Source organism: Chanodichthys erythropterus, chromosome 9 (assembly GCF_024489055.1).
Source record: "Chanodichthys erythropterus isolate Z2021 chromosome 9, ASM2448905v1, whole genome shotgun sequence".
In the NCBI taxonomy this organism is placed as follows: Eukaryota; Metazoa; Chordata; class Actinopteri; order Cypriniformes; family Xenocyprididae; genus Chanodichthys; species Chanodichthys erythropterus.
Window position 1 is genome coordinate 30,097,231 of NC_090229.1, and position 15,000 is coordinate 30,112,230.

Consider the following 15,000-nt stretch of genomic DNA (forward strand, 5'->3'; position numbering starts at 1 on the left):
ATGCAAAAGTGAACTTAAAGTTAAAGAAGTTTAACAGGGTTAAACTGTAGGTTTCATCAAATCTAATTGAATGCTTTTTAATGCCTTTTTAATGCCAATTTTGTAATTGTTTAATTATATTATATATAAATATATATATATATATATGTGTGTGTGTGTGTGTGTGTGTGTGTGTGTGTGTGTGTGGCTAAATGTCGATAGATGATGTCACACAGCTATTTCTTTGCTTCTCTGTTGCTACCCTTTTTGCTCACATAATATATTTTAATATAGCCAAATTCCCAATAAAATTGTTTCATCTATATATTTTTCTGTTTTTGTTGTCAGACTATATGAAATGGTGACTGAAAAACGACCCATTCAGACTTCATACAGGGCTCGACAATAAGCCTTGTCATTCACTTGTACAAGTAAAACAGTTGCTTATCTGAAAAAATAAAAATAAAATACATTTTGTGGCGTAAATATAAATTTCAAATTTCTGAAGCAATATCCTTTCAGAATTTTGCAGCTTTGACATATTTAAATCTGCATATTTGTGATAGATTTGTGGGGGAAATTATACTTTTAAAAAAGGAACCCTCTTAATAAGTGAGTCATTCATTTAAACGATTCATTCCAATGACTGATTCATTCAATAATGAGGCAGTTTATGAATGGGTCATTGAATCTTTGACTCAAAATGCTTCAAATTGCTGAATCATTCAATAATGAAAACAAGGCTGAGCCTGCATCTCAATGAACATTCTATCCATCCTAAATAGTATGTAACATTATTAATATTCAATTCTATTTAGGGCGGATAGGGTGGATGTACTGTTGTATGAAATCAGTGTCACGTTTTTAATCTTGATGGTAGCCTGTTTAGGAAAACAGCATTCTTGGTCGTATCAAGTTATAAAAACTCCACTTTTTGAATTTTTAGTATGTTCAATTGAGTTTCTTTTTGTTTGTGCTTCACTCATGTTTCCATTTTTCCTCGGGATGGTGCACAAGCCTCAACAGCGCAACCTTGTTATCACTACATTATACAGCCTGTTATCATCCACTATCGATCGCCACTTACACTAAATGTAATAAAATCATTCTCGCATTTTTTTTTTTTTTTTTGTATTGACGTTTTAATCAGGTCCTTGTCCAGCCAGGCAAGTAAATTTTTCTTTCACTTGCCCCTTCAAAAAATCCACTCATCCCGGACTAATTGAAAAGCGTTAGTGTCGAGCCCTGACATGGTAAACCAGCGCTGAATCCTTATTTATAATCGAGAAGTTGTCTGACAAAATCACAATACACATAAGATAAAGACAGTTGCTATGATTTTGGCTAATGTTATATGTACACGTAAAATGATAACTCAGTCAGGTTAGAAGCAATATTATCAATTTTATTTGTTCTCTGGCAGAGCGCACAGCCTCAACTGAATGCGCTGCTTCTCTCAATTACCAAACTGGTTCCGTGTGTGTATATCACCAATGTACATATTTTACGACAGCAAATCAAAGTTGAAGGCTATATTCAATATAAACTGGTAGTATTATTTTTCTTCAAAACTATCTAAAAGAAAAAAATTTAATGCCAGTAGGAATGACTTTTAATGCTTTTCAATGCCTAGCAGATACCCTGTTTAAGTATATTGTTAGGAAAATGCACAAAAATTCTTTTCAATTTTTATATGAAATATACATTTTTTCAAAACATGTTCCAAAACATTACTCTAAAACTGAGAAAATCAAAGCCATAAATCTAAAGTTGTGTTCCAAATTTGCGGGGTATATGTATCACAAAAAATGAGCTCTCAGTAAGATTTTTTTTTTTTGGGTGCAGTACCAAACGTTTCCACTAGATGAATTTAGTTTCCCTATTCATTTCCAATGCGGTCATTTTTGACTTACAAGTGTGAATATTTTTGTTTTATTTTTTCTGGTCCATTTAACCTTTTTAAATCATGTCCATGATTGTTTCCCTTTAACATGTTTCGTACTAAGTAAAAAAAAAAAAAAATAGAATGTAAAATTTTTCAGTCAAAAATGATCGAAGAGCACCAGCAGTAATCTGAGGCAGTATGTCATTTAAATAAGCAAACAAAAGTAGTCTCATTTCATCTCTCTGAGTCTTGTTTTTATTTTAAAGTTCATTAATAAAAAGATCAGTAAACCATTCGTTTCGTCCAGTCTTCTCTACATGATAAAACATTTTTTTTCTTGGCCCTGACTACAAACACATCTTCATCTAGACTAGCTGTTCATGGCAGTTGGCTAAAAACAGAAATATAAAATAATTTTAGAAAACTCATCCGTTTCCCCCCTTATTTCAATTGAACGTGGGTGCAAAATATATTTTAAGGTTAATAGTGATAAAAATACATATATACATTAAGAAAAAAAACATTGCCAGAACAGAGTAAATGTAACACATTTGAACAGACTGATTCTCTATATAACATTAGTTATGTAGCGTTGCATGTGTTGAGTTCGCAAAAAAAACGTACAACCATACTACTTTTTTTTGCGTCATGAATACACAATTAGCATGAAGTGGCTGGACAATGCCATCCACAAAACACAACTCATTTGAACTATGACCATTTATAAATCTTTTTCATAAATAAAAGGCTACGTCTTCTTAAACAACATCATTCATAAATAAAAGACACAGAAATCCCCTTAACATTGAGCAAAAGTGGATTGGTCAAACATGTCCTTAATGAATGTAGAAGTCTAATTTGTGTTGTGTAGTACTATTAGTATAACTAAACATTTCACCTCGTTTCAGACCTTTATTAAAATGTAATACACTCCCCTCAAGTATTTTGTTTTCTTTTCCCACGATACTGCAATATTGTAAATATGGCCAGTATGATAAAAATAAAAAACTAAACTAAAAATCCATTTGAATTCACAAATATTTGTTGGACCCAACGAATCCAAGACACAAATGTGAATTCAAAAAGCTTTCTCTAACAACTCCATTATGTCAATAGCACCAGTTATGTGAATAAAATACTCTCATAAAGACATGGAATAATGAACTATTTTAGGTGGCCATTTCAAAGTTGATTAAAATGGAGCAATTTAACTTTTCATTTGCACGATGAACCAATAAACTATAAATATTTTCACAGAGAGAGAGTCTGAAACAAACACTGTGGTGCACGGCCCAACACATAAAACCATTGTAACACTTCACTAAACGGATTTAATTCATTTTGTCAGGTTGTTGACCCTGATCTACCCGGAGACACGCTGTAAAATTCCTTATTCGTTTCACATGAATTATTCAGGATTAATATTGAGGAGCCGTTTCATGAAATGGCAAGATACAAAAATGCATGTATAGGGATTTATTTAATTTTATTAAAAAGGTATATCACGAATGGCCTGGTAATTAAACCTCATTTCAGCTACCACCACTAAAACCTGTACTTCAGCCCAGTCAATGATTCTTCATGGCTACACTAACACCAGGTGTGGTTACGTTTAGGTTTCCCGAAACCTATTTTTCCACTTATGAAACGATAATGAAACGCACACACGCACGCACACAAAAACAGATAAGAGATCTGAGCCTGAGGTGAAGAATGTCTGAACAGTGAGACCACCTGATATGAAGGCATTCATCTCATGTCGACGCTTTTCTTTGACTAAATGGCAGGTCGTTAGTGTTAGTACAATACTCATTGCTTCAGGAAGTACTTATTTTTGTATCTCGTACCTCCAGAGGCAGCTATTGATTTTACTGCAGTCGTGAAGGTCAGCAGATGAACCTGTGCTATGGTTTATGTCGTCCCTTTGCTCACAGAGGTCTTGCTGAAACTTGTAGAGGTTCTCTGAGTGCGCTTTATTCAGAATATGCACAAACTGGCTTTGATCACTGTTGTCATAATGCGTGAAACTTGTGGAAAAATACAGAACCGCCGCTTCAACGCTCAGCATGTCGCTCCAAATTCTTCTCTGGACCCAAAATGAAGAAAAAGGTACAAAAATTTGGCATCCATGCTTTGGTCACAAAATACTGACATGTATGATTTGCTGTTTATTACTGATCCCAGTCGCACCACCCTGACAGCTTCTGTCGACACACGCACGCACACATGCACACATACACACAGACACACAGAGATAAAGGTAGGTTTGTTGTAGTTCTGGCATCGAGAAACCTCACAATGTAGTCCCATATTCGAGGTTCCCGACTGGAATATAAATTAGCGGAACGTGAGCGGCAAGTGGGGCCGGAAAAGTTCCTTCAGCCCTTTAGAGAACATGTTCTACAGCACAGCTGCTGTAGAACTTTCCTCTGGCACAGATTGTTCTTTTTCACTAGCACACAGAAACTTCCCTCGGCCCACGATTCTTCATTTGCTTTCCGGAGAGCAGGAAGAGGAGAGAGGAGCAGAAAGACAGCAGGCGATTGGGCAGCGGAGAGGAAATGATGCAGATCGTAGCAAGGCGATAGATGACAGGCAAATGCCGTTTTGTTGGGTTTATTTTTTAGAATCCAGTTGATTGTTGGACGGAGAAGGATATCCAGGTGTGATTGGAATCCAGGATGAAAAGATTTGAAGGAAAAGATCATCGGGAAGAAAAGGAGAACACACATTTAGAAAGTGATCAAAAAAGTCATTTTTACAGTGTCACAGGTTGACAGAGTAACTTTATTTTCCTTTGCTAGAAAAAGCCCAAATTATGGTCCACTGTAAAAATGTAGCCCATATTGAACTCAAGGTTCCCAAAATGCACTTGGGTCATCAAGAAATATTTGGCCTGAAATATTGGGCACATTTCATGAAACTGGACATATTTCACCTCAAAATTTAGAAAAAAGTATGTTAACTTATAACAATTTTAAATGTATAATTTGGTAATTTATATGAATTTTTTTTTAATGTATTAATTTTTATATTGTAAAGTATTTATGCATAATGATATAAATAAAAATAAATATATTATATTATATTATATTATATTATATTATATTATATTATATATATATATATATATATATATATATATATATATATATATATATATATATATATATATATATATATATATATATATATAACTATAGATATAACTAAATAAAAAGCCACAATTGACATGAAAACTAATTTATGAAATAAGTCAAAATAATTATAATTGATAAAAAGTAAAAAATTAAGACTTTTTAAAATCACATAATTTCAATTTATGTCAATTTTACTTGACAGTCATAATTGAGTCAAGATTATGAGAATTGTCAATTTTTCATCTCATAAGTATGACTTATGATTGAGTTATTTCTTATAACACATAATTTTGACTTTTTGTTTCATAATTATGATTTTTCAAAGCATGATTTTTTTTTTCTTATGTGGGATATATGGGCTTCCATAAAACTTAGAGTCGACTCTAGAGGTCCATTATGACTTAAAGATAATTTGAAGTGTGATAAGCATCATAAGTGTACACGTGTATATATACACTAACAATTTTAAATGTATAATTTGGTAATTTATATGAATCATTTTTGTGTAATGTATTAATTTTTATATTGTAAAGTATTTATGCATAATGATATTTGTTGTACTGCGAATATGAATTAAAATAAATCATTACAAAACTGAGAATAAATATTGAGAATCATGGGAAATAACTACTTTTCAAAAATTTGGGGTCAGTAAGATTTCTTTTTTGAAAGAAATTAATACTTCATGCATTCAGCAAAGATGCATTATATTGTTCAAATTTGACAGTAAACCCTTTTACATTAAAAATACATATATTTAAAAAAAATATGCTGTTCTTTTGAATATTCTATTCATAAAAGAATCCTAACAATTATATATATAAATATTAGGAATCACAACAATTTTCAAAATTGATAATGATAAGAAATGTTTCTTGAGCAGCAAATCAGTATATTAGAATGATTTCTAAAGGATCATGTGACTGAAGTCTGGAGTGAAAATTCAGCTTTGCCGTCACAGGAATGAATTCCATTTTCAAATATACTCATATGTTATTACAAAAATGTTATTTTAAATTGTAATATTTCACAATATTACTTTTTAAAACAATTTTATTATTGTTAAAAATATATATTTTTATTATTGTAAAAACAACAACAAACAGAATAAATCCAGCCTTGGTAACTTTTTGAAAAACATCCACACGCACAGTACTAAGCTAAAATCCCCACCCTCAAAATATGTTTGCAAAATCTAATTTTTCTTTTATTTTGGGGTGAAATGTGACCTGGACATGTCTTTCCAAAAAGGCAATACCAGAAAAACAAAATCAACAAACCATGATTTATCCCCATGCAAAAGCTAAAATACTTTGTTGTACAAAAGATTCAGATCAAAATCTAGAGGACAGAAAACACAAAATGAAGAGGCTAGCCAAAATCTACAGTACTCACCATCTTTGCAGATGGTGCTGACGACACACACACCATTTTCCAGGTTATAGCCGTTGACGCAGGTGCTACAGTTCCTCTCCCCCGGTCCTGCGCAGGCGTAGCAGGTAGGATCACACCTGGAGGCACAATCACAACGTGTCAAACGCATCATTACCGCTTTAAATGTAAACACTTTCTCAGATGACACATTCAGCAGTGAAATACTGACTTTTGACAGGACTTTTGGACATCTCCATTGTCTGTCGTTTGTTCTGCTAAGTAATATCCCATGTTGCAGCTGGAGACGCAACGCCACTCCTCAAAGTAATAGCCCGGAGCGCACTCATTACACGCTTCCATGCCAGTTCCTGTGAATGCAGAATACCATCATGTTCCCCAAAAAGCAGATTGCAAATAATTTGGAATACACACACTTAGAAAAGCTCTTTCTAAAAGGGTTTCCTCTGAAAATGCCTGGAAGGTCTTTGGCAATAGTGTATTAGTAACAAAAATTCAAATAATTTGTGAGGAAACTAATCAGAAAGAATCAATTCTCTGATTCTCTGAGGCATTATGTGGCTCATTTCTGCCACATAAGAAAATAAATCATGCTTTAGGAAACCATAATTATGACCTAAAACTTTATAAGAGTCATTATTATGAGATAAAGTTAACACTGACATTATGGTTGTCAAACCAAAAAAAGGTGGCCGTACTTCTGCATTTCCAGGGGCCCGTTTCAGAAAGGAGGTTCAACCAACTCTGAGTTAAAACTGGAACTTTGAGTTGACTTGACTTGAGTCTGACTTTTCAGTTTCAGAACAGCTGAATTCAGTTAGTTCAGTCGACTCTGAGTAGGTTGACTCAGAGTTAAGTGCGTGCACCACGACTATGAAAAGCCATCATCAATGGAGCTCCGATATTACGATTCACCATGGCAACAGCACATGACAAAAGGACATCCACATACTTCTGAGTCAATGCAAGTTTAATTCTTATCACTGTTATAATATCAAACGTGGAAACTTGAAGAATGGTAAGTTATTGAACTAATATTTATTTTCATGGTATCCCACATGCAAAAAAAGAAGAAAAAAAATAAATAATGCAGGATGCAATAATAATAGTGTAAATTATTTTATCGTTATTAACTACTCGTTAGGAAATTTACTTCCACTTCTAGAAAATTTTCTTAATTTTTACTGAAAATAAATGCCTTTCTGATGTGATACATGATGGGAATAGGGAAAATAGCGAGGGAAAGGGAAAATACGGATTCGAACCCAGCCATTCACATCATAAGTTAAATCTCCGCACCCAACACACTTCTGCCTACACCACTGCAGCCACAAGAATGTGTGTCAGTTTTAACCTGGTCTGACATTGGTGGGTGGAGCTACTGTAAATGTGCATTTAGTAATACCCAGGAGAAAAAAAAAGTATACTTTAGTGCAATAAAAAAAATACTTAAATACAAGCAAGTACATTTGCAGTACATTCTTTATTTTGGTGCTAAGTTATACACTATAAATACACAAATTAAATGTATATTTGTACTTCAGTAGTACTTCACTGCACTTGGAAAAGTATACTAAATACCACTTCTACTTAAATTGATTTTTAGTGCAATGAAATAAAAATATACAGACGAGTTTTATTAGTGTATTTGTTAAGTATCCTTTCAATGCTTTAACATAAGTTCAGTCTTAGTAGACTTTTATATAGTAATCCTAAGTTTAAATGACATTGATTTTCTTACAAATATATTACTTATGTACTAGTTATAAGTACATTTTCCCCCAGGTGAAAAAAGTGCAGTAAAATACACTTTATTTTAGTACACAGTACACTTCCATAATGTACTTAAAATGCTCTATTTCTGTGCACTTATTTTGTACTTAATATAGCCCACTAAAAGCTGTACTTTAGTACTTCTTAATATAATCTTATACCATGACGACACCATGAATTTGAACTGAAATGTGCTTTTAACATAATATCTCTGTTTTTAAAAATATATATATTTATTTACCACTTGTAGTACACTTGAACCCACCTTTCAAACACCTTTAAATGTACTCATCAGACATAGGAAATACACTTATGAATTATTTAAAATATAAAAATAATATATGATAAATTATATACAAAATGTATTCATAATGTTGTAGGCAATATATTATAAATACATTTTGTATATATATTCATTATATATTAATCTTATATTTGAAATATATAATATGTCTATTAGTGTTTGAAAGATGGGTTCAAGTGTACTACAAGTGGTAACTAAATACATATTTTTAATACAGAGATAGTATGTTAAAAGCACATTTTAGTTCATATTTCATGGTGTCTCAAAATAGCACAGTTGAGTACACTTACATGTTCTTAAGATTATATTAAGAAGTACTAAAGAAGAGTTTTTAGTATATTAAGTACAAAATAAGTGCACGGAAATAGAGCACTTTAAGTACATTATGGAAGTGTACTAAAATAAAGTTGATCATTTTACTTAAGTAAAATGCACTTAATTTAGATGCCCCAGAAAACAAGACAAGTTTTTTATAAGTATCTTATATCATTTTCTTATATAGAAAATCCATCTTGATTTAAGAATTTTTAGATATTTGTACTTGAAATAGGATGACAAATACTCATTTTTGCAGTGTGAATGAATGAGTGAACTATTTAAGCATCACTTGCACTTTAAAAAAGGGGAGGAGACCAAAGGAAACTCTGGGTTTACCAAAGAAAACCTGCTCCTGACCAGGTTAGGTTCACAGAGTAAGTTACCATGGTAATTGACTCTGAGTATAAGTTACCTCTCTTTCAGAAACAGGCTTGACTTACCCTGCTTTCTCGGGTTTGACATACCTCCCTTTCTGAAACAGAAAACCCAGAGTTTCCCTCATTTCAGGGTTAACATACTCAAGAGTTTTCAGTTAACCTCCTTTCTGAAACGGGCCCCAGGTATATTCAGTACCGACAGACCAAGCTTTCTCTTACTCATGTTTGTGTGAGCGTCAAAGGTTTCTATTTACAGCGCGTTTTACAAGTGTTAAGCATTGTAGCCAAACACAATCATATTTGTTGAGCGTGTGAACGCAATGGTCTGTCACAACAAGAGCCGCACGCTCACAAATCCTTTCGTTATAGCCAACAAAGCATAAACGTGATGTAAATAAGAGATTCATTGTACAATTTATTATAATGGGACTGTTTTTGGAGAGTGTAGTATTCAGTGAGCTTGCACTTTAGAGATTGAGAGCCTTGGTGATTATAAAGAGATGTTCTTCTCTTGCTTTCCATTTACTACCCATTCAAAAGCTGAATACAAGTTTAGGTTTTAATACTAAGTACACTGCAAAGTTTCTGGATTGACAACCATGTCTAAATGTGCGGTTGAAACGGAACCTGTGATGACTGACAGTGATAACCAACGGACGGGACATTTTTTTAAAGTATTTAATTCAACAGTTTTTGCTATGGTACCGAAATTGGTACCAAGATTTGTGAAATTTTACTGGTATTGGTACTGAATACTGAAATTTTGGTACTGTGACAACACTAAAAAAATTATGACAAAATCTAATGACTATGATATTAGTAAAAATTACATACTAAATAAAAAGCCACAACTGACATGAAAACTCATTTATGAAATAAGTCTAAATTATTATAATTGATAAAAAGTAAAAAATTATGACTTTTTAAAATCACATAATTTCAATTTATGTCAATTTTACTTGATAATTCTCATAATCTTGACTCAATTATGACTGTCAATTTTTCATTTCATAAGTATGACTTGGTATCATAATTTTGACTTTTTGTTTCATAATTATGATTTTTCAAAGCATGATTTTTTTTTTTCTTATGTGGGATATATGGGCTTCCATAAAACTTAGAGTCGACTCTAAAGGTCCATTACGACTTAAAGATAATTTGAAGTGTGATAAACATCATAAGTGTACATGTGTATATATACACTGTTGTTAAAATCTGGTGCAGAATCAGAGCTAACAACAGTAATTGTGCTGGATGAACTATATTCAGAAGCTAAGCACTGGTTGTTCTGCAAAGCCTTAGTAATTAGCTGCAATTTCTGTACACTGTAGAGAACAGCACAGACGCAATGGTCTCAGAAGGCACTTCATAGTCTTGTTAAGTCTACAACTTCAAAATGACCTCATGCTGTGCATCATTTTTTGTGCCCATGATGATTATAGCCTCTCGTCATTTTTGGACGCAAAATTGCTAACCAAAAGGGACATATAATATGCATTTCAAAAAAATATAATAGTCAATCAATGTTCTCTCCAACAGTATATGGAAAACAAAGCCTACTGGAAAGTTATATTTTATAAATTGCTTGTGATTGTGAAGTGAAAGGCTGTAATCAAATCCTATTGTAAACCTAAAAGTGTTTACCTGCACAGGTGGCGCAAGTCGGGTGGCACTTTTCACATGCCCGTCGGTGCCCATTATAATAGGTTCCAGGTTCACAGCTCAGCTGGCACTTATTCCCCTGTAGACTAGCAGGAAAAGACAGACAAAAGCAAAGAAAGAGAGAGAGACAGAAAGAAAGAGAATTACACAACACTGTATAAAATGTATAGAGGGAGTAAACTAGTGTTTTTAGGTGAGGTGCGCCTCCATAGGGGGCGCCAGAGCATATCAGGGGAGAAGGATAATTAATTTACAAGTAAAAATAATAAAACTATAAATAATATAAACTAAATATATAAATAATATGTAAACTAAATATAATGTTAATGAATATTATTATATAATAGTGTCTTTATAATAATTAAAACTGATCATATTTTACTTAATTAACTCCCTGTCATTTCTATTTAAGAACCAGGAATTCCAAGGGCCTGGAAAAAATACATGCAGAAATTTTAAAAGTGTGATTTCTAGACCTGGAAAACAAGATCTAAAATATTTTATTTGGTAGAAATTGCTATTTGTGAGTAAAATAAATAAAATAAATAAAAAACAAACATCACAATCAGCATATTAGAATGATTTCTGAAGGATCATGTGACACTGAAGACTGGAGTAACGATGCTGAAAATTCAGCTTTGCATCACAGGAATAAGTTACTTTGTCAAATATATTTAAATAGTACACAGTTATTTTAAATTGTAATAATATTTCACAATATTACTGTTTTTTACTGTATTTTTAATTAAATAAATGTAGCCTTGGTGAGCAGAGGAAACTTCTTTTAAAAACATTAAAAATCTTAGTGGTTCCAAACTTTTGGACTGTACTGTATATATACAGTACATACACATACACATACACATACACATACACATACACATACATTATATATTATATATATATATATATATATATATATATATACACATATATACACATACACATACACATACACATATATATATATACACACACACACACACTCAAACAAACCAGAATTCAGACACCTTGAACATTTCTTTCATTAATACATTTATTCACTATAGTTTAAAAAATGGTAATAAAATATGACAAGATCTCAGAGTTACACTGTGTCAGAAAAAATTATCTTAATTATGTCAGATAACACTTAAGCAAAACATGGTCAGGTCAAAGTGTCTGAATAAATTTTGGTTCCAAATTTTTATCAATTTTACTGGTAGTCCACTGAATGAAGAATTTTTGGGTAAATAAATACCTGTCCTCATACATAATGTCCTGCACCCTCTAGTAAAAATATATATAAAAAAATGTCTGAATAATTTATATATATTATATTATATTATATTATATTATATTATATTATATTATATTATATATTATTATATATACATACATATATATACACATACATATATACACATATATTATATATACACACACACACACACACACACAAATTCTTATAGTTCTTATAACAATTTTAATCAAATTGTGCTAGTTTTTTTTATTCCCCAGAGGGAAGGCTCATTGTCTAAACTTAAACAACTGCAGTAGACTAATAAAGTTTTCCCAAAAAATTAATGACTTGCCATATGAATAATTAAAAAGACTGTAATTGCAACCTTAAACTGAGAGAAACGGTGGGAAGAAAAATTCATCTCATCAGCACTCTAGCGATGCAATCCTGTTTCATACCTACTATAGTCTAAACATGTCTGAAAAGATCAACAACGATGGATTAAAGTCCAAACGAGTGGGTGAAAAACCTTTACGTATATTCAGAGAATATTTCAAAACCATTCACAGAACAGCTGCTGCGTATTACGCCAGTTTTTGTGCCATGACCCGTTTTTCTTTTCTTTCTCTATTTTTCCACCTCTCTCTCTCTTTATCTAACGTCAGAGTGGAGAAGGAAAAGCCCAAGTAAAATCGCTCTCTAGAGACAGTATTTCAACATACATCTGAACTCAAGAGCCTGACAATGTGTAACAGGATGTTTCCAGTGATAATTTAGCATCTAGCCAGCGTGGCTTTACCTAAACAGCTCTCATAGTAGATCTAGGAAAATATCAGTAATAATGGGAGTCCAAGATTCCGACTATATTTCAGTCCAAATCTTGGCCAAAGAAAAAAAAGAAAAAAAAAACCTACAAGATGGAATATTGTATGTGCAACAGGCCGAATGTGGGGAATTACCTGAGACCAGTTCGGCATTCTGTGCAGATGTTCGCCGAGGTGCATTTTTTGCAGTTCTCGCTGCATTTCCGGCACATGGTGGATTCTGCGGGAGAAGTGTCACATAAGGTCTCAAATTCATCAATTCATCTTCAGCCAATCAGCATGTACCATAAGGTTTTCTGGAGTGAGATGACGTGTGAATGGACTTGCCAAGGTCCAGGTAGAAGCCGTCAGGACAGGAGCTGACGCAGTTGTTGGCTCCCTCCACCAGGTACAGACCTGGGCGGCAGGTGGAACACTGATCGCTGCGGCTGCCGACACAAGACTCACACAGCGGAGAGCACTTCTTACAGCGCTTCTTATCGTCCCGGAAAAACCCAGACGGACACTCGGGTACACACGTCCTAAGAGACAGACAGACGGAGGTGGAAAGAGAAAGGGAGAAAGACAGACACAGACAGGAAGAGCCACATGAGACCAGAAAAATCAACATCTGGCAGTCGTGAGGAAAGACTTTCACCAGGAAACAAAGGCAAAAGTCAGGGTCTGAGAAAGCCATCAGCTCCAGATGTGAGCACGGCTTGTGGAACTTGGGATGCCGGGGAAAACAAAATCTATAAATGTAATCAAGGCACGTGCACACACATAGAGAGATGTTAGCAGGGACACGCAGATGAACAGATGTTGTCAGCATGTGCTTTGGTGTTTTTATAGGGGTTAATTACTCTTTTGACTCCAAGTTAAAATATTTTCAATAATAAAAAATAATAAAAAAGCAGCATCGCTCACAAAAATCAATTTGCCAAGTGGGTCAATGACAATCAAGAGTTTACATGAGAAAAGGAAAAACCTAGTTCAAAACACACGTGCCAAGTTCTTAGAAATGTGCTTCAAACACTAGTGTTCAAAAGTTTGAGGGGTAGGATTCTTGTATGCTCAGCAAGGCTGCATTTATTACTGGTTTTGGTGTATTTTTCATCAAATAATGTAAAATATCATTATAATTTCAACTGTTTTCTATTTTAATATCGTTTAAAATGTAATTTATTCCAGTGATGCTGAATTTTCAGCAGCTATTACTCCCATTACACGATTCAGAAATCATTCCAATATGCTGATTTGCTGTTCATGAAACATTATTATCAATGTTGATAACAGTTGTGCTGCTTACTATTTTTGTGGAAGCAAATTATATTTTTCACAAAATTTTTTAATTTAATGACTCTAAAAAGGTCTTAATAGATCTCAATCATGTAAATAAATTTTAAGTAATTTTACCCCAAAATAATATATATTTTTAAGTTAAAAAGCATTTTTTTTGTACAAATATCATGAATTATTAATTCCTAAATATCAAGTTGAACCAGAACTATCGTGCCATCTCATAAAAAGATCAGTTTCCTGTTTTTTTTTTTTTTTTTTTTTATGCATATGTCTGCACATTGGTTATACCATATGGGAAGCATTTTTTAGGGCCTGAGGACCCTCTTGGAATTGCTCCATTTATTAATATTTGTTTCTATTAATAATGTATCCAGAAAGTCGTCATGTCATTGACCCAAGCAACACTGTAAAAATTAGTTTAAATGACAAAAACAAACAAACAAAAAAACAACAACACACCAATCAAGTATTTCTTAAAGGGTTAGTTCAACCAAAAATGAAAACTGTGTCATTAATTACACACCCTCATGTTGTTCCACACCCATAAGACCTTTGTTCATCTTCGGAACAGCTTTGAAGCTTTACAAATCTTTTGTTTCAAATCAGTGGTTTGGAGCGTGTATCAAACTGCCAAAGTCACGTGATTTCAGTAAATGAGGTTTCGTTGTGTCATACGTTTTTCGAAATATCAATGGTTCACCACTGGGGTATGTGACTTTGGCAGTTTGATACACGCCCCGAAACCACTGATTTGAAACAAAAGATTGGTAAAGCTTCAAAGCTTCATGAAGCAGTGTTTTGAAATCGCCCATCACTAGAAATTGTTGAATAACGTCATTATTT

The 15,000-nt window shown here is 33.0% G+C and overlaps 1 protein-coding gene across 3 annotated transcripts in view; it reads right to left on the bottom strand.

Annotated features, from left to right (window-relative positions):
- pcsk5b (proprotein convertase subtilisin/kexin type 5b) overlaps positions 1 to 15,000 on the bottom strand; it is a 77,579-nt gene that overhangs the window by 27,995 nt on the left and 34,584 nt on the right. The window contains exons 16-21 of one of the 3 annotated variants that reach the window (XM_067395279.1): positions 13,204 to 13,397; positions 13,012 to 13,096; positions 10,813 to 10,916; positions 6,608 to 6,746; positions 6,400 to 6,515; positions 127 to 4,349 (exon numbers count right to left, since the gene is read on the bottom strand). In XM_067395279.1, coding sequence (XP_067251380.1) covers positions 4,243 to 4,349; positions 6,400 to 6,515; positions 6,608 to 6,746; positions 10,813 to 10,916; positions 13,012 to 13,096; positions 13,204 to 13,397 — 745 coding nt within the window. In that variant the 3' untranslated portion in view covers positions 127 to 4,242. Of the gene's footprint in view, positions 1 to 126; positions 4,359 to 6,399; positions 6,516 to 6,607; positions 6,747 to 10,812; positions 10,917 to 13,011; positions 13,097 to 13,203; positions 13,398 to 15,000 lie in introns of those variants that run through there. The other 2 variants (XM_067395278.1, XM_067395277.1) reach the window with 2 other exon arrangements.